Consider the following 18,510-nt stretch of genomic DNA (forward strand, 5'->3'; position numbering starts at 1 on the left):
AACATTGCGCCAGATTTCGTATGAAACGCGCCATCATCCTGAAGTTTCTACCACAGACGGTAGTTCAACCGCAGCCGTAGTGCAAAAACCCCTGCCCACCTTACCCCACGGCGGAGCTCGGTTGCAATTTGTAAATACGCAAAGGGGCGCCCACGGGGCGCCGGAGGGCATATTAGTCACGTGATACTTGGAACTTCTACCCCTCCAGGGACCTTTTACATGCTAAGCGTCACGTGTGAATTTCACGAACCTTGATTAAATAGCCCCAGGCGCCCTGTTTTCACCAACGTCGTCCCAATCCTTGGTCCCAGTAAAGTAATTGCTGGATGTGTATTTAGCTATCTGTAAGAATTTTGTATTTAGCCACTAGCAAGGCCACTAGGGTATATAGGGCCTTGGCCACTAGCAAGGCCACTAGCCCATATTTAGCCACTAGTTGTTCTATATACCCTGGTAGTATAAATAGGTATTTATTTACCCTGGATACTGCTACCACTCAGCTGCTGCATAACGAGATCGATATCGACTCGGACAAGTTTGTCAAGCCTGCGTCCACGAGGTCCAACCGTGGCCATCCCTGGAAGCTGTACAAACCACATGCCAAGTCACGAGCCAGAAGACAACTATTCACTATTCGAGCGCTCAACGACTGGAACTCCCTCCCTGCAACAGTTGTTCAGGCCCCATCCCTCAATGCCTTCAAATCCAGACTTGACAAGCATTGGGCCAATCTGATGTACCTGACTCCTACTCACGACTAGAGATGACCACCAGTCACGAGCTCGACGAGAGCGGGACCTACAGGCGAGTTGCCTTTCAAAATTCCCGATAGTGTAAGACAGTTGGGGAAACTACGAGGAGCCAAACAAAAATTGGATTAGCCAATCAGCGGCTGGAGTGGGCGGGGCGATGACCATATATGGTCATAAAATCAGACAACTTCATCTTTTCAATGAATTTTAGCATTCAAATGAAAAAATAAGGCATAAGAATGTTTTTTAACCACACAAGGTCTACACTCACCCGGTGCATAATTAACTGGCGGCTCTAAATCGCAGAGTTACAACGCAAGGTCAAACCGTGATTGGCAAATATGGCGGATTGAAACAGACGCGCCAAAAAATGTAAGCAGTACCATGGTTTAAAAATGTCATTATTTTTATTATTTTGTTTATGGTTTTTATAATTGTAGTTAAGTTATTATTTTAGAATTAAATATTCTTGTTTATTGTAATTAAATTAAATCTTTTAACAATTTTCTTTCATAAAACCAATCCATTTATTGAATGGCCAGCTGATTGCGACGCCCAGAACCGGCAGAAAAGCCGTTTTCCTATCACCATTTTCGAGTCAATTCGCCGAATTTAATCAAATCACACCAATTCCTAGTGAAAAATGGAAGCCTTTTCTCTCCAATAAGTGGACGCGATACCGCAAGTACCGGCTTGTCATACCGTTTTTCACCCTTAGTAGCGGGGGCTGCATTTATGCCCATATATGGTCATCAAAAGTCCATTTATTGACCAATCCATTTTTTGACGTTCGCCTCGTAGTTTCCCCAACTGAAGATAGGTAATGTAAGGTAAGGTATTTAGGGCCTTGGCTGTGGTATAATCGAGGACATTTGTAGCTACAATTGGTGTATTAGAATTTTGCTATTGATCACCTTTATTGTAATTTTGATTTAATGACCTCCCCATTATAAGTCAATGGGACTGGGAGAGGGGCGGTAAAAGTATACATTAAGTCCGAGTGACTGTTAAATGATTAAGTTTTCATATTCTTACATTATTTGACATCCTGAATCCAAAAATGATACTTATATGTCCTGGAAATAAAAGAAAAACATAATCAAACCTGACCTAACCTTACCTATTTACCTACAACCTACCAACCTACAACCTACAAACCTACAACCTAACCTAACCTAACCTAACCTACAAACCTACAACCTAAAACCTACAAACCTACAACCTAACCTAACCAAAAACCTAAAATTTTTGCCGTTACATATTTGTATCAACAGCATCACAATTGTCCACTCGGACTTAATATATACTTATACCAGAGGGGCCAGTTTGGTCTCGGCAATTTCGACGAGATCTCGTCGGTGCGGGCAAGATTCATACAGATAGGTGCGGGCTTGTTCGGCTGGTGCCAAACAAGTTTGGGTGTTGACATATAGGTAGGTACCCAAGTTTGTTTTAGGGCCTTCGGCTGGTGCGGTGTCCCGGGCCCTGTTTCCCCGTTGTAGCAGCACGCTACTATTACTCGCGTCAAATTTGGTTTCCATGGAAACATCAACAAACCATGGCATCGTCAAACTGTGTGATCAGTGATGTCATCAAATATTGCTGCTAACATCTTCGGGGCTGTGCAATCAAACAAATGTATCAAGCGCATTCAACGAGACAGAAACTCTGTTCCAAACGTAGCTATGAAAAGCTCACGGATTGCACGAAACATCATTAGTGTGACATTATCACATTATGTCAGCTCGCGCAATTTGATAGTAGCGTGCTGCTATCACCGGTGAAACCACGGTATATAGAACGGGGTATTCCCATTTCCCGGTCACCGTTGTGGTGCGGATTTTGGCTTGGTGCAGTGCTAATTTAGTATAATGGGGTGCCGGATTGGCTTAGCGACGTACATTACAGACCAGACGAGATAGCTGAGGAAAATCAAAGAAAAAACATTGTTGGAGCTTCAACCTGTAATTCAGTGTGCTCTCAGGTCTAATTGAGTATGCAGTGGTGACGTGGTCAGAATGGACTATGCCAGCCGTGCTGGTGCCATAATCACATGGGTCATACGCAATTTGGCACTGTTAAACATGGAACACACCGCTCGGCTCTGCGAGGCGCCGGCAGTAGTGATTTTTTTTTTTTTGCTCGGTGAGATGTGCAGGGCGATGGGAGGGATTTAAGATATGCACGGCCGATGGCAGGGCTAGATCACTGCTCCACCGCTTCAAGCAGTCAATTGCAAACGTTTTAAAGGTCAGGTTCAGCGCAGCTAATATGTTGCATCAAAAGAATCTGAGGCAGTTGCATTCTACAGCATTTGTAAACGAGATGCACTCTGCTCATGTGAGAGTTTTCTGTTGTCTCTTGCCTCTTGGTGATAGGGAGAGATGCACATGGCTGATGGCAGGCCTTGAGGACCGCCACTTTGCCGCGGCTAAGTAGTCAAATCCGCTCTGAATGACTTGCCGATCAGATTTGTTTTACAATACAGCTGTTAACCCAATGAAATACTCGGAAAATGCATCAATGAGATGATCCCACATACAGCCGTTCAATTTTTGTATCTTTATTTTTATAACGTTGTGTACGTTGTTGTGTACGTTAACGGGTGTACGTTGTCAGGCCGTTTAGCTAAACAGCGGTGTCGAAGCCATTGGAGTAACCATGGTACATCACATAATAATTGCCCTGGAAGAATCGCCAGGGGTAGGTATTAGATATGGTTTTTATATGGCCGTGACATGCCTTTTGTTTGAGTTGTGTGGTGCATGTTTCGCGTTTTGTTTCCATACTACTGAGAAAGCAGACTTGCGGCTCATATCATTAATTGAGGTCTGTGCGGAATACGGATATAAACTGGCCATTTTTGGGTCTGGTGCATTTTTTGTACTCTTATTCGGCTTTGGTGCGGATTTTCTGGCTCTTTCTGAAGGGTTGGTGCGGATTTGAACTTGGGTCAGTGCACCTCGTCGACCTACCAGCCATACTTTGCAGTATGGGAGGGGGGGGGGGGGAGGAATCAGCAGATTTACATGCAACGTCCTGATTTTGTTTTCACTGAAACACGTTGTAATGGCCCACTTTACCTTAAATGACTTCATATGTGATCAGTCTTGACTACTTTGAGGTCTTGTTTGCTATTGGGCAAGTGTAAGGCCATGTGATGTTTTCAAAGGTCGCCAAAGTTTGTTTTGGCTAATAATTCCTTACAGGAATGAGATGCAGCCGTGCAAATGGTATCATGTCATTCAGCTTGTTAAGGTGCATCAGTCGTCATCAAATGATACACATGATGACCTCAGGTCACGTGACCTGAGGTCAACCTCTGACCTTCAACCTTGACTTTTTGGTCAACACATGAATGCTTTAATGCGGATTGACAAGAGGATCACGATGGTGCTATTAGTTTTTGTCTAGCTTAACTACTTTTATAGTTTTTTTTTCATGAAAAACTTCATATTTTGCTTTTGACCTATAAAAACTTCAGAGGGCTGTTTACGGGCCCTGTGTGCGGTCGGACCGCTCACAGCCTCCAAGCTCCGCCCACTGCGTCCCTACGTCAGCCCTGCCTTCTGTCACCGTACACAGCGACCGCTGTGGCCGGTCGGGACTGGCAACAGCGGACCGTCCACCGCACGCAGCCGTGACGTCAGAGCCGCCTACCCATCCCCTATCCCCACGCCTGCTGGACACACCGCACACACCGCACTCAGCAGTGTGCGTTCAACCAGGTGTGTGCGTTCAACCAGGTATCTGCCACCACCAGTGTGAAGGTGGCGCGGACCCCTGTTTGGTGCATGTCCCTGGGTCCCTGTGCTGAGTGCAGACCAATGCATTGGCTGATTCAATTGATGGCAGGGCTTCACCGGCAGTCAGCTTCTGCTGTCACTGGTGCCACCACTGTCTACACTTCGATGGGGGCCTTTCAGAATGAGAAGGAGCCAGGAGGTCCAGAAATGTGCAGCACTGTGATACACCAAGTGAGAAGTCAGTGGGGTCGTTGGTTGGCGGCCGCTCTCCAGTCTCCAGCCATGGGTCATGCGTCCACAACTGGCTGTGGGAATTTCTCTGCTTAGCCTCAAGTTAAGTTATTACTTCTTGAGGTAATCCTGGAGTAATTTTATGACACGCCACCCAGGCCTGACTCCTGACAATATGTATATAATATATTTATGCTGAATTCCTCTGTTACAGGCTTCTGTTGTAATGTGACCCAGGAAGCTGAAATCAAGTTGGGTTATGCTTCATGGTGTCATCCATGGTCAATTGAGCTATATTTTTCCCATGGCATGGACAAATGAATGAAGCATTTTACAGTGCACACTGCACAGAACCATTGTCTTAATTGATTGGAAACTTTGTATATCAATCTTAATCGCTGTGACGACTACCTTTTAGAAAATGCGTGCTATCAGGATCATCCAGTTGCTGATGGCATTCAGTATAAGCATCGGCAGTGAAATACCATCGTCAGATGTGTGAGTCTGCTTATTCATATCGGTGGGCTACCATGTCAGTTTACCGTGCTCATCATCTGCTTTGTAATGTCTGTTGCTTCCCTGTGAATTTATCCATTGACATTTTCTTCTCTGCTGCACTTTGTATCAGCTTTGTCTCTGTCCTATTCTGACACTGAAATCACTTTTAGGGTCAACCATTGGGCTGCTCAGCTGGGAATTCGGCTAAAAGAAGACTTCATGTCTGCCAGTGATTATGAAACACTTCAAGATGTGAGTTCAGAGTGCCATCCTGCTCTTTCATATAATTGCTACCTGCTACATAACAAGTTTTGGATTGCTACTTGTTGGGCATGCCAAATGTGACTCAGTGTCACTATTGTTTTAAATTTTGTTTTGAAAGGTAGTACGTAGTCGTAATGTGATTGCTTAGACTTATATACCAAACTCAGCTCCTTTTTCAAGTTTTGATCAATGTTTCTTTGGCAAATCATTTCATGCATAGCTGTGAACACTGGGGACTTTAAATGTTGTATTACCAATATGTTAGGGTCAATTTTGAATTGTAACAATTGGATTAGTGAGAAAGGGTGAGGGAGAAGAGATAGGGGGAGGGGAGAGAGGGTAAGAGAGCCCTCCTGATAGAGCCTGAAGTTAGCAGTTAATCCTTTGAGCAAATGATTGTAAATAATGCTAAATTTGCCTACCTGTGCACAATTTTGTGAATAATGCTAAATTTGCCTACCTGTGCACAATTCAATCCAGTGCATCCGCTTCTCAACAAATGTGATGTGCAATAAGGAAGGGCCTGGTGGCAAAGCCGCCTGAACCTTCCGTTTGCAGATCTGCGTGGCGTTTGTATGTGATCGGGAGGTGTTGCGCTGACCGGTGCGGTCGTGTGTGTATGTGGTCGGGAGGAGGTGTTGCGGGTCGTTGGGACACGCTGACCGGTGCGGTCGTGTGTGTTTGTATGTGGTCGGGAGGTGTTGCGCTGACCGGTGCTCTGTCGTGTGTGTTTGTATGTGGTCGGGAGGAGGTGTTGTGGGTCGTTGGGACACGCTGACCGGTGCGGCCGTGTGTGTTTGTATGTGATCGGGAGGTGTTGCGCTGACCGGTGCGGCCGTGTGTGTTTGTATGTGGTAGGGAGGAGGTGTTGTGGGTCGTTGAGACACGCTGACCGTGCGGCCGTGTGTGTTTGTATGTGGTCGAAAGGAGGTGTTGTGGGTCGTTGAGACACGCTGACCGGTGCGGCCGTGTGTGTTTGTATGTGGTCGGGAGGAGGTGTTGCGGCCTGCGGGTCGTTGGGACACGCTGACCGTGCGGCCGTGTGTGCGCCCGGCAGAGTTTCGGCCACAGTATGCGCCACAGCGTCCGGTTCGACGTGGTCCGGCCCGAACAGGAGCTGGCCCTCATGGCGTCCCAGATCACAACCATCTTCACCCGGCGCACGCAGGCGCTCAAGGTAACGCCGCCACTGCCGCTGACCGCATGTGTACTCGGTAGGTATGTTATATCCACCTTCTCTGCGTACAATTTTCAACTCGCCGGTAATATTCAATGGTGCACGATAAAATCAAGTGGTTTGCCCATTGACGTCGTCTTCGGTAGTCGGTACATGCTGCACATAATCTGCATCATAGCACGACTGAATAAACTAGGTGTGTGAGGCAGGAAACACATGAGTAAATTGTGTTTTTTCTATTTCACCTACCACCACTGTTTCTGACGGATGTGTGCCGGTGTTTGTTGCCGGAGCGCCGCTGAGCGCTCACTCCTGCCGCCGGCCGCCAGGATATTGTCAACCGGGCCGAGAGTCTGACGCTCACCTACCGCTACGAGAAGGACCTGCAGCTGAGCGACGAGGGCGTCATCGAGGACGGCGCCGGCCGGCCGGTGCTCGACGCGCCGCTGTTCAAAATGGCCGACCACACGGCCGACAGCGGCCAGCTCTCGCTCAGCGAGACGCTGGGCCGCGAGGTGAACACGAGCCGCTCAGGGGTGCACACCCCGCTCGAGGTCTACGAGGGATGTGAGTACCCAGAGAGCAGCGGCCGACAGGCCGACGGGCCACCCGGTCTCCCCACCAACACCACCGACTCTGGCTTCACTGCTCTGACCGCGCCGGAACGGACGCCGACTCCGGCTTCACTGCTCTCTCCGGACTGTCCCCTGCTCTGCAGTCCTCTGCCTCCCGCCGCGGAACCCTCCACTGCCTCCCCCGCCAGTGAACCGTCGGCCGGACCCGCCGGTGCCGCCGACCCATTCCAGTACTAACCGACCCCGTCTTGCCCCAGGGTTTTTTGCCAAGTACAAGCGCCAACTTGTATTCATGGATGGTATGTGCCGCATGCGCCGCCGCCCGGTCGGTGACGTTGTGCCGGCCCGACCCGGCCCCTGTAGCCAGTGCAGCCTGTCCTGTGTCCCGGCCGCGCGGGCGGCCAGTAGTGTCCCCCTCCCCGGGTGTGCAGCGCGCAGCCGGACCGCCGACTGTGGCTCGACCGCTGACCGTGACGTCCGGAGACGGTAGCACCGCGTCCCTCACACACGCGCACAGCTAGGGATGTTGGTCATGTCGGGCCGGCGATCGATCGCCCTGGGACACTTCTAACCGCCGCCCCTCGTACAGAGACCGCTAGTCGTGCGCCCTTCCGAACAGTGGGACCGTGCTCACCCCACGCTCATTCATAATCACATCCAAAGCAATATGTCGTTTTTCGCACATAATCAGCTAACAAGTCCTACAACTTGACAATATCTGAGGTAATTTATGTTGCCTAAATCACGCATTACTTTCAAACTTCCCGAACTCTCGACGCAGAGAGCAAAGTTTGCTTCGTTTATTTTCAAAGAAGTTGGAGTTTTCATATCTCCATATAGATGTTTTTGTTCGATACTCGTATAAATGCAATATGAATGCATCCTTTGTAGAACCATACACATTGTCGGTCAAAGCCAATCTTTAAGTAGGAAATTTTGTGAACTAAAACCTGCGTACAAAATACGAATATCGTCTGCACCCTGTGTAAATTCATTGCATCCATTTGCTGAAACACTTTCACTGAGCATTATTCGATACATATCCCAACCTTTTGGTCTTGAGCCTTTGTATTTTAACCCTCGCCCGTATTGCTGTTTTGCCAGCTGCGAAAGTATAGGGGAGGGGGGGGGGGCTCCGTTGGACACCCATTGCCGTTTCGCCCTTGATCGCTAGAGCTTCGTGGAAAAAAAAGGAGTGGGCTGCCTGTGACGAGAGGAAGCCGATGATACCCAATTTAACCCTCGCCCGCACATGCCATTTTCCCATCCTAGAACGCACATGGGTGGTTGCCACCCCCCCCCGCGCCATTTCGTTCCTGTTGGAGATAGAGCTTAGCAGTAAAGACCAAAAAGATTCTTTGGGAAGAGACGAATCCAATGATACCCAGTTTTACCTTCTCAGGTCAGTCATTGACCTTCCAGGTCAGGTCAAACTAAAAAATGTTGCTGTTTTGGGTCACCGTTGGATATCAAGTGTGCTGCTTATCAAATACCGATGACGATGCTGTTTTCTGGTGCCAAGCCAGCTAGAACCTCTTTGTCACACTACCCGACCAGAATTTTGCTGCTGAGGTCATTTCAGGTCAAGTTAGGTCAAGGTCAATTATATGTGTTTGTATGTCTGTGTGTGTCTGTGTGTATACTGATGTGTGCACCGATTGTTTTTGGGTCCATATTACATGAAATCATGATCTGAGAAGCTTTTACCAAAAATGCAGTAAAAAACTTCAAAAAAAGTAAATTCAGCTTGCCTAAAACGCAATTATCTTAGGTGACCTAGGTTGACCTTGACCCTGACCTTGACCCCTGTACATCGTCGAACAACATGTTCCATGATAGGTAGGAGGTAAGACTGGCAAAAAAGGCCGAAATCAGGGTGTCAAAAGCTCATAAGGCCCATGGCAAACGCAAGATGTTGAGAATTGGCCATTTAGGTCATGACATGACCTGAAAAACAAGGTCATATCTCTGAAACCAAAAATCACAGAAACTTGAAATTTTCAGTGGACATCAAGAAAGGATAGAGGAGCAGCTATACGAAAAATCAGCCTTCTAGCTCTAAAAATGTTGAGTGCAGAGCAGAAAGACTACCTGGGGGGGGGGGGGGTGGTGGCAACCACCCCCCCATGTGCGGGCGAGGGTTAAAGGTCCTAGGTCATTGATTGACCTTCCAGGTCAGGTCAGTGACCCAAAAGTCGGGAAAATCAAGACCTGTTAGAACGTCGTAAAGTGTGGCTGCTGTGGGTTTTTTCGGGATGCTGATCACGAATATCATGTTAGTTTTGATCACAGAAGATGTCTTCATGCGTTTAGGCCAGGTCGGGTCAGATCAGGTCAGGTCATCCGGTAGGGGTTCTAACGGGTATTCGTAGGTGTCAACCGCCTCAGACAGCTTCGTAACGTGTTACGAAGGCACCAAAACTACTTCGTGAATGTTCAAATGGTGGCTTAATTCGAATTCAGCTCCAAAAACTAGCCTAGAAACATGTAAAACTCGAAAAAGTGAACCGAGGACATCAAAGGCCAATGATTTGACCTGACCTTCAGGTGACCTTGACACCCACCGTAATGCATGGGAGCAACATCATATCGCATGTTTAAACGCTTGAAACCACGAAAAGACTGCAAACGCGCGGCTAATGCGAGCCGAATTACGCCGAATCACGATTCCGGCCAAATATGGTCTCGAAAAGTAGGTCACAGGTCAAAGGTTATTTGGATCAGGTTCATGAAATTTTCAGGGTAGGTGTAAAGTTGATAAACTCGAAGGTACGGTAAATTTTGTCGCGATCGGCCGCTTTTTGCGCGAGTTATTCGTAAAAAACCGAGGGGTGGGAGGTCCGTTCGACCCCCTTCCCCCTATACGGGCGAGGGTTAAATAGACAGTGCCGGGGGGGGGGGGGGAGAGATGGCGGACAGAGTTGTCCTGCCAGCTCCTGCCACCGTAATGCACTGCTGTGGGATGGTGTCGCCCGTCGCCTAATTGCTGCCAGGTGGCCGCCCGACCGCCCGCCGCGCCGGGTCGGACAGCTGTGAAGGGGGACGGTATGGGACGGCGGCCCACATGGGGGGGGGGGGACGACAATGTGGGATTTAACCACTGGACGGCGGCCAATACATGCAATTTATCGGCGATGTGGTATACCAATGCGTACAATCTACAAAAGTCAACGATGAATGCATTGAAAACTCAACGTTAATCAGAAGTTTGGTTGCATCCATTGATGAATTCTTCAAATTTGACATTGTTTGAATTCACCTTGGCCTAAACTTGGCCAAAGAGCTCCCAAAAAGACGAAATGAACTTTTCTTAAAACAGTATGCCCGCAGGTATCCACAAAGTTAGTCGATCTTCATGTTCCAGTGCAGGTATCTTCTTAACGTAAAAATAGGCCAGACTGTTGTAACTTTGGGGTGCCTATTCAACGAATATGGCTGATCTATGGATTATGGATAGAATGTGACAGATTTTCATCAAAACGTAACTACGGCTCCCTCACAAACCTTGATCGCATTTTTTTTTTACTCCCACGCCCCACTTCCCCCTCCCTGCACGGGGGCCGGGCGGGTTGACGACCCTCCCTCTCGTGGCCCCGGGCGGTGTACACTACAGTACACAGCGGTCTGGGCCGGCTGACCTCCGGCCCCCCCCCCCCCTGGTGAGCGGGAGCCGCGGGCCGTCGGTGTGTGGCCGTCCCGCGCCGTCCGGCCCTGGCAGCGGCGCCGCTGCACTGATGCCTGTCACCGTGCCGTGTCGCGCTCGATGTACCACTGTGCACCGGTAGCCCGCCGCCTCCGGCCCCGGCCCCGCCCTGCCCTGCCCTGGGTGTGTCACAGTGCCTGTGGACGATCGGCCTCATCGATGTGTCACTATAGTTGGTGTGGATCCTTTGATGTGTTACCGTAGTTACTTGTTTCACTGTATTAGACTATCTGTACGGAATCCCAGTGAAACCTTAAGTCGAATCACCTGCTGAGTGCACAGTCCTTTTAGAGACCAGGTATCTTCCTATGATGTCTTGTCACATGATTAATTTTTGCATCAACATTTGTTTCCAAAGATCAGCACAGGACTTTAAACAATGCTCAATTGAAATCTAAGAAGGAATCGTTGTGGTTAAATTTAACTTTAATTCTGCCGAATAAGCCTACGATTGTGAAATACACTGGCTTGTTTATTATGGTTTCTCGAGAAATGCACGCATACCCCAATTTAGGCGTCCTGAATTGCACGAGGCCTGGTTTTCCCTTTTCTGAACATTTACTTAGAATTTGGGTTTGGTTTCATGGATGGGTTTCCAGTAATTGATTTTTAAAGATCGGGAACTTGGTTGATTGACTGACCCTGGAATGAATTTGGTTAAAAACGTAAGCGCTCAATGCAGCGAGGAGTCGCCAGCTCTCCTTCTTGGGTGCACTCTCCGTAAACTAATTACCTTTCTATCCCAGAAATGCTAACAAGCGAAATCGTTGTGCTTAAAGTATATGTCTAATTGCGTCTTAAAGCATCCATAACTCTTCGGAAATTCGTCATAGCTACATCACTGTTAGAGGTCGCAATGCATCGTGGCAATTAAAAGCATCAACGCCCAATCCTATCATGTATGTGTTACCTGTGCTATTCTGTTATCAGGACTGGGTAGTGAGCTGAGCAGCAGTGAGTGTAGCACGTAATGAAGACATTGACTGTGTGACTGATGCCGATGGCTGTTGGTGATGTCTTCCCTCTCCGCCCTCCCCCTCCCCACGCCCATCTCACAGCAGAGATGGTCCCATTCCCAGTCTACCCGACATACGGGACGTGGCCGGACCTCTCAGCGCCACACTGAGCTGCTGACTTGTTCTCTCCTTCCCGAGCCTAGACCATAGACATCACCGCCCGCCTTACTTCCGCGCGCACAGTCATGAGCTCACTGCCTTCCCACTTTCCCTCCCCGCCCTGAGCAGTGATCCGCCCGCCCCTCTGGCCGTCCCCCTGCCCGCCCCTCTGACCGTTTCCCCCTTCCCGCCCTTCTGCCCGTCCCCTCCGCCCGTCCCCCTGCCCGCGCCCCTCTGGCCGCCCCCTGCCCCTGCCCGCCCCCCTGCCCGCCCCCCTGACCGTCCCCGCGGCGCGCGCAGACGTGGACGTGCTGAACGGTCTGCGCGTCACGGACGGTGTGGACGAGACGTTCCGCGCCAACGCGGCGCGCGACCCGCACATGAGCTGGCAGTACCTGGGCACGCAGCTGGGCTTCCTGCGCGTCTACCCGGCCACCTGGTGGCAGCCGCCGCGGCCGGCGCTCGACGTCGACCTGTACGACGTGCGCCGCCGGCCCTGGTACATCGAGGGCTCCGTCTCGCCCAAGGACGTCGTCATTCTGATGGACATGTGAGCAGGAGCCGACCGTGCGCCACTCACCCGGGGCGGACTCGAGCCGAACGGTCCGATATCGGAGGGCTGTGAAGTGAGCCAGACCCTGAGTGCACACGCTCAGTACCCGCGGAGGACCCGCTCTTTATAGTCACTACTGGTCATTTATTAGACAGTCATCACTACTGCCTTTGCCTGCATCAAATGTAACGGGTTTTCGCTGTCGTACTATATTGTCTTGTAATGTACATATACACATTACGGAGTTCGTTGTCGTGGGTCGGAATCAGCTCATTCCGAGACGGTTTGTTCGTTTAAGCATAACGATAGGGTAGGCTTTTCTTGGACCAAGTGGACCTGACACCTTCGTACAAAGTGACACTGACATGTGACAATGGTCTTGTGTGGGCAGCTCTGGCAGTGTCCACGGGCAGACCTTTGAGATAATGAAGATCGCCGTCAAAACGGTGCTCAACACGTTGGGCGAGAACGACTACGTCAACATCGCCTGGGTGAGTGTCGCCGGCGGGCCGGGGCACGGGGCGGGACACGGGGGGACAGCCGGGCCGGGACACGGGCGGACAGCGGGCCGGGACACGGTACGTACTGGGGCCGGGACACGGGGGGACAGCCGGGCCGGGACACGGGGGGACAGCGGGGCCGGGGCACGGGGCGGACTGCGGGGCGGGACACAGGGCATACGCCGTACAGGGGCCGGAATCTGTGTGTCTCTGGACTCATCTACTGCCCAAACGGAGCGGAGTGCTCAACGATTCGTGTTGGGCTTCGATGGCGCCTGTATTCTGTGTCGTCACGAGGAGCGCGCTGTCGAGCACCTTCCACTCACGCTGAGGCGCCCGTTAGTGCTGACCGCTGCTGTTTGAGTTTACTGCTGCTGTCACCTGCTGAAGGCGCGGAGCGCTGTCCTGCTGGCCGCTGTGAATGTGTTTGCGTTGTGTGTCGACTGACGCGTGCCGTCCGTGCCCCGGCAGTCGACCAACCAGGTGGGCTGGGTGAACCCGTGCCTGAACCGGCTCGTGCCGGCCACCATGATCAACAAGCGCGCGCTGGCCGCAGCCGTCGACTCGCTGCAGGCGCGCAACACGTCCGACTGGTCCAAGGGACTCGACTTCGCCTACCGGGCCTTCATCGACGTGAGTGGGCCGGGCCGGGCCGGGCCGCCGAGCTGTTCAGACACCCACGTCCCCCGGTCACCGGCGGGAGTTAGCGCGGGCTGTGCGCCGTCCAATCAGGGACGGACGATATTCAGCTGGAAAATGTAGTCCGGGGACGTGGTTGGTCAATACCAATGACATTTTTCGATACGTCAATAATAGGACGTCAATATCAGTGATGATAGGTTATCACGGAAATGTAGATATTCGTTAGAATGTATGACTTATGATTTTGGCTCGTCAATAATAACTAGATGATGAGGGTAAGCTGGGAATGGAGGCAGCGAGTGACTGGTAAGGGCATGGTCCGCCGGATGGGACCGGATGGGGCCAGGTGGGAAGGGAGGCGGAGGGACAGGGGAGGGGTGGTGCCGGGTGGAACATGGTGTCGGGTGCTGTAACCACTGGTGCATGTCGCGCGCAGTTTTACACCACGGAGCCGGAGCACGCGGGCGCCAAGTGCCACAAGCTGATCATGTTCTTCAGCGACGGGGGCACCGAGTGGGCCGGCCATGTCATCGACAAGTACAAGAACGAGACGCTGACCGAGGTGAGCGGCCGCTGCGCCGACACACGCACACACACCGCCCTGCCCCGCCCCGCCCCGCCCCGCCCCGCCCGTCCCGCAGACACACGCACACACACCGCCCTGCCCCGCCCCGCCCTGCCCCGCCCCGCCCCGCAGACAGACACACAGACACACCGCTCCACCGCCGTACCGCCCTGCAGACACACGCACACACACCGCCCCGCCCCGCCCCGCCCCGCCCCGCAGACAGACACACAGACACACCGCTCCACCGCCGTACCGCCCTGCAGACATACACACACACACACCGCTCCACCGCCGTACCGCCCCGCAGACATACACACACCGCCCCGCAGACACATACACACAGCCCGCCCCGCCCCGCCCCGCCCCGCAGACACACGCACACAGCCCGCCCCGCCCCGCCCCGCAGACACACACAGGCACACCGCTCCACCGCCGTACCGCCCTGCAGACAGACACACAGACACACCGCTCCACCGCCGTACCGCCCTGCAGACAGACACGCAGACACACATATCGGCAGCCGTGAGCTTACTGAAACGTACCGCCGGGACACTGTCTTACCGCTAACAGGCACATTGCTTGGTGGTAGAATGTGATCAGATTTTTAAAGAATGTGACGTAAATAATTATAAGAAATGGAGAGATATGAGAGGCACTAAAGAGCGAAGTATATGATGCCAATAAATGGATAAACTAGCGGCACGTGTAGCACTGTGCGGCCTCACCGGGCGGTGCGCTCTTGTCGGCAGAACGTGCGGCTGTTCGCGTACGCGCTCGGGCCGCACCCGGTGCCGCCCAACATAATGCGCAAGATGGCCTGCGAGAATGGCGGTTCGTTCTCTGTGATCGTGGCCTCTGGCGCCATCCGTACCTCGATCCAGGTGAGTGGGCTGGACGGCCGGACGGACGACCACCTCCCGGCGCCGGTCGGTGGCGCACGGTGGGACTGTGGCCTGTGGGGGCTCGTTCCGCCGTACCTCTGTACTCTTTTGCCGTAGAATGTTGATGATGTGTCACTCTGGCAATGGCTTTGATAACCAGCCATTATCAGTATTTTCTATGGTGCAGTCTTTCGTTGTTTAGGGAGTAATTTTATTTAGTAATTTAAGCGTTAACGAATAACGGGTATCACGATGCTCTGCCGAATATGCCGCCTCGTCTCTGTATCACTCGTCTGTATATAGCTCGTTACGACGCTGTTGTCGTTTGTGCCGGCCCCTGACCGGTCCGACGGCGGCTGGTCGTGACACCGTCTCCGGTCGCGTGTATGGTCCAGCGGACTCATTAGCGGGCCGGCCGGCCGTGTCTGGTGCGGTGTTTACCGACCGCTGTGTGTCGCGGCAGGCAGCTGTATGTTAGCCGGCCAGCAGGCAGTGTCTGCCGCGCGATATTTATCAACTCGTGTCGTGTGTGTCGCGGCGACCATCTGACTCATTATCAAGCTGCCTGCCATGTCAGCTGCGCGATATTAACTGCAACATATTCAACAGAAACTAGCTATCCTAAATAACGTACCTATCCTATCCTAAATAACGTACCGTAAGGTGGGGCTATTTGAGACAGTGGGGCTATTTGAGACAGTATTTAAAATTGCTTAAAATAAAAACCACTTTAAATTTATGCTTAATTTCTTGCTCAGGCGATTTACTGCTCGATTCCACACCTCCCTGAGCAAAAATATCACACCAAAATCAAACGATCTTCATTTTATAGCGATTTTAAATACTGTCTCAAATAGCCCCACTGTCTCAAATAGCCCCACTTTACGGTACCTATAACTAAATAACGTAAAGCTACCTTACGAATATGGATTGGCTATTCAATTTCATCAAATAATAATTCCGAACTGAATAGGCTCAAGTCCGAACTCAAGATGGTTCCTAGGTTAGGCACGATGTGAACCGATCCATATGGTGTCGGAGGCGGTCCGATCACTGCGGTCAGTCGGGGTACGACCCCCTGGCTGCCGAGGGCCTCTACCGGCCGGCGATCGATGCCCCCGGCCGGACCACCGGCGTCCGTCCGGACGGACCCGGGCCGGGGCAGCGGTGACCGTCCCGGGCCGGGGCAGCGGTGACCGTCCCGGGCCGGGGCAGCGGTGACCGTCCCGGACCAGTCCTGGCGCCTAACCAAATGGTGCCAGCCAGGAACAGCTGCAATGGAGACAGTGTTAGGGAACGCGGTATTCCATTTATCAGTTGATTCCTGACAATGCCAAGAATGCATACACGTTTCTGTGCCATGCATTTCAATGTGTCACGTACTTGAGCTTGTATTTTTCACTGCTAGTAAGCGCGACAGCTTTGTCCAATCCCGCAACTCTTTTTTTACATCATCTGGTAGGTAATCGGTAGGCCTCAGTGTTGGAGCCGCGGAGACAGTAGCGAATCAGACGGGCAGATGGACGGATCGGACGGATAGGACGCACAGATGGGCCGGCGCCCCGGTCTGGGTGGCACGTGTCCCTTATCGATTCGGCGGCGATCGGAGTGGCCCGGTCGTTGTGCCGACTGCGCTGACCGGCCACAGTCGTTCTGCTGACCCGCCGGCTGACCGCTGTGGCCGACCGAATTCGCCGACTGAGTCGGCGTTGCCGCCCGACAGCGCTGTAATCCTCTGAGGACAATCGGCGCGGGGCGGGTAGCCCGGGGCGCCGTGGGGGACAGAGGCTGGCTGTCTGGGAGATATTATATACCATCGCTGTACCTGCTCCCTCCCACCTTGGGATGCGCTGACAGGGGCAGTAGTCGGATAGTCCTAGTCGGCTTGCCGTCACTGTACCGCTGCTCCTTCCCACCCCTGACGTGCAGTCGGGACTGTGAAGGAAGCCCCGAGTGTCGTGTCGTCAATTTACCCACTCCGTCCCAGTCCGGCGGGCCGTCGCGTGCCGCCATTGATCGTCCATCTGAGCCGAGTGGATGGATCGTGTGCGTGCATAGTTGGCCAGCGGGCCAGCGGGAGACAGGCGGGCAGACGGGACCGGGGGGGGGGGGGGAGGGGGACAGGCGAGACCGACGGGACCGGTGGGAGAGGCGGACAGACGTACTGGTGGACGGGGTTCAACTGTATGTATGTATGTATGTATTGACAATCAAGAGCAATCCACAATCGGCGTGGCGATTACACTCCGACGGACGAATATGCACTGCGAGCTTGTCGTTTTTTTGGATGCCACCATTGTGGTGCTGCGAGGATAGTCTGGATGTCATCTGCCCGTAGGTACAAACAGTGAATTGGTGCGTCGATGCTACGACGTGCCCATGGTAGCAAATGGCCTTATTTGTCATTTTTTTATTTCGTTTCTTGTATGAAATGGTATTGAAATAGGAGAGAAGCGATGACATTTTCAACATTGTTGAATCTGCGTCTTGCGGCTCTATGAGTTATGAGGTGAATACTGAATAGCTCTGTTGGATGTGTTGCTCTGCTCTGTATGGATGTGTTGGTAGTGTGGCTGCGTGTATTGGAGTCGTGCCCCCTGCCCCCGTGCCCCCATGCCCCGTCGCCCGGTGGGCCGTGTGTGACCCGTGTGACCGGCAGGAGTCGTACCTCTCCGTGCTGGGGAAGCCGCTGGCGCTCTCCAACTCACATCACCTGGCCGAGAGCTCGCCCTACTCGGACGCCCTGGTAACTAGCCCCCCCCCCCCCCCCGCCCCCGCCCCCGCTGACGAGCCGGCGCGCTGTTCACAGGAGCCCCGCCGGCGCCGACCGCTCCTACCCTGATCCTGGTCAGCAGGCCCGCCGGCCCCGCCGCTCCTCATCCAGACCCTGCCTGCCCGGCTGAGCCAGTGAGTACACCGTGCCTTCCTGAACCGCCCGAGCACGCCCTGGTCACTCAGTACGTCACCACGTCTCCCCGTCCCGTCCCGTCCTGTCCAGTGCGGACCTTCCTAACCAGTCCCGTCCCGTTCTCCACTATCCGCCCTTTCACTCCTCGTCCGCACATTCCATTCCCGTTTGCATCTTCCTGTCCCGTCCTCCCTGACCTGTCCTCCTTTCCGTGTCTTCCCTCCCTCCTCTTCCGGTCGCCCGCTTCCCTTCCCTCCCCTCCCGTTCCTGTGACGGGGGCCGCCGGCCGCGCCCCTCCCCTGCCCTCCCGTTCCTGTGACGGGGGGCCGCCGGCTGACCGCGTCCGTCCCTCCCCTCTCGTTCCTGTGACGGAGGGCCGCCGGCTGACCGCGCCGGC

General features: G+C 52.8%; 1 protein-coding gene across 3 annotated transcripts in view; it reads left to right on the forward strand.

Moving 5' to 3' along the window:
• The first annotated feature begins 262 nt into the window (after positions 1-262).
• LOC122370961 (voltage-dependent calcium channel subunit alpha-2/delta-1-like) overlaps positions 263-18,510 on the forward strand; it is a 28,099-nt gene continuing 9,851 nt past the window's right edge. Inside the window, exons 1-11 of one of the 3 annotated variants that reach the window (XM_043346966.1) lie at positions 263-310; positions 4,944-5,227; positions 5,398-5,479; positions 6,549-6,668; positions 6,998-7,235; positions 12,362-12,611; positions 13,006-13,105; positions 13,586-13,747; positions 14,193-14,318; positions 15,074-15,205; positions 17,865-17,951. In XM_043346966.1, the coding sequence (XP_043202901.1) occupies positions 5,151-5,227; positions 5,398-5,479; positions 6,549-6,668; positions 6,998-7,235; positions 12,362-12,611; positions 13,006-13,105; positions 13,586-13,747; positions 14,193-14,318; positions 15,074-15,205; positions 17,865-17,951 (1,374 nt within the window). In that variant the 5' untranslated portion in view covers positions 263-310; positions 4,944-5,150. Of the gene's footprint in view, positions 345-4,943; positions 5,228-5,397; positions 5,480-6,548; positions 6,669-6,997; positions 7,236-12,361; positions 12,612-13,005; positions 13,106-13,585; positions 13,748-14,192; positions 14,319-15,073; positions 15,206-17,864; positions 17,952-18,510 lie in introns of all 3 variants that reach the window. The other 2 variants (XM_043346963.1, XM_043346964.1) reach the window with 2 other exon arrangements.

Source organism: Amphibalanus amphitrite, unplaced genomic scaffold, assembly GCF_019059575.1.
Source record: "Amphibalanus amphitrite isolate SeventyFive unplaced genomic scaffold, NRLGWU_Aamphi_draft 001190F_arrow, whole genome shotgun sequence".
Lineage (NCBI taxonomy): Eukaryota > Metazoa > Arthropoda > Thecostraca > Balanomorpha > Balanidae > Amphibalanus > Amphibalanus amphitrite.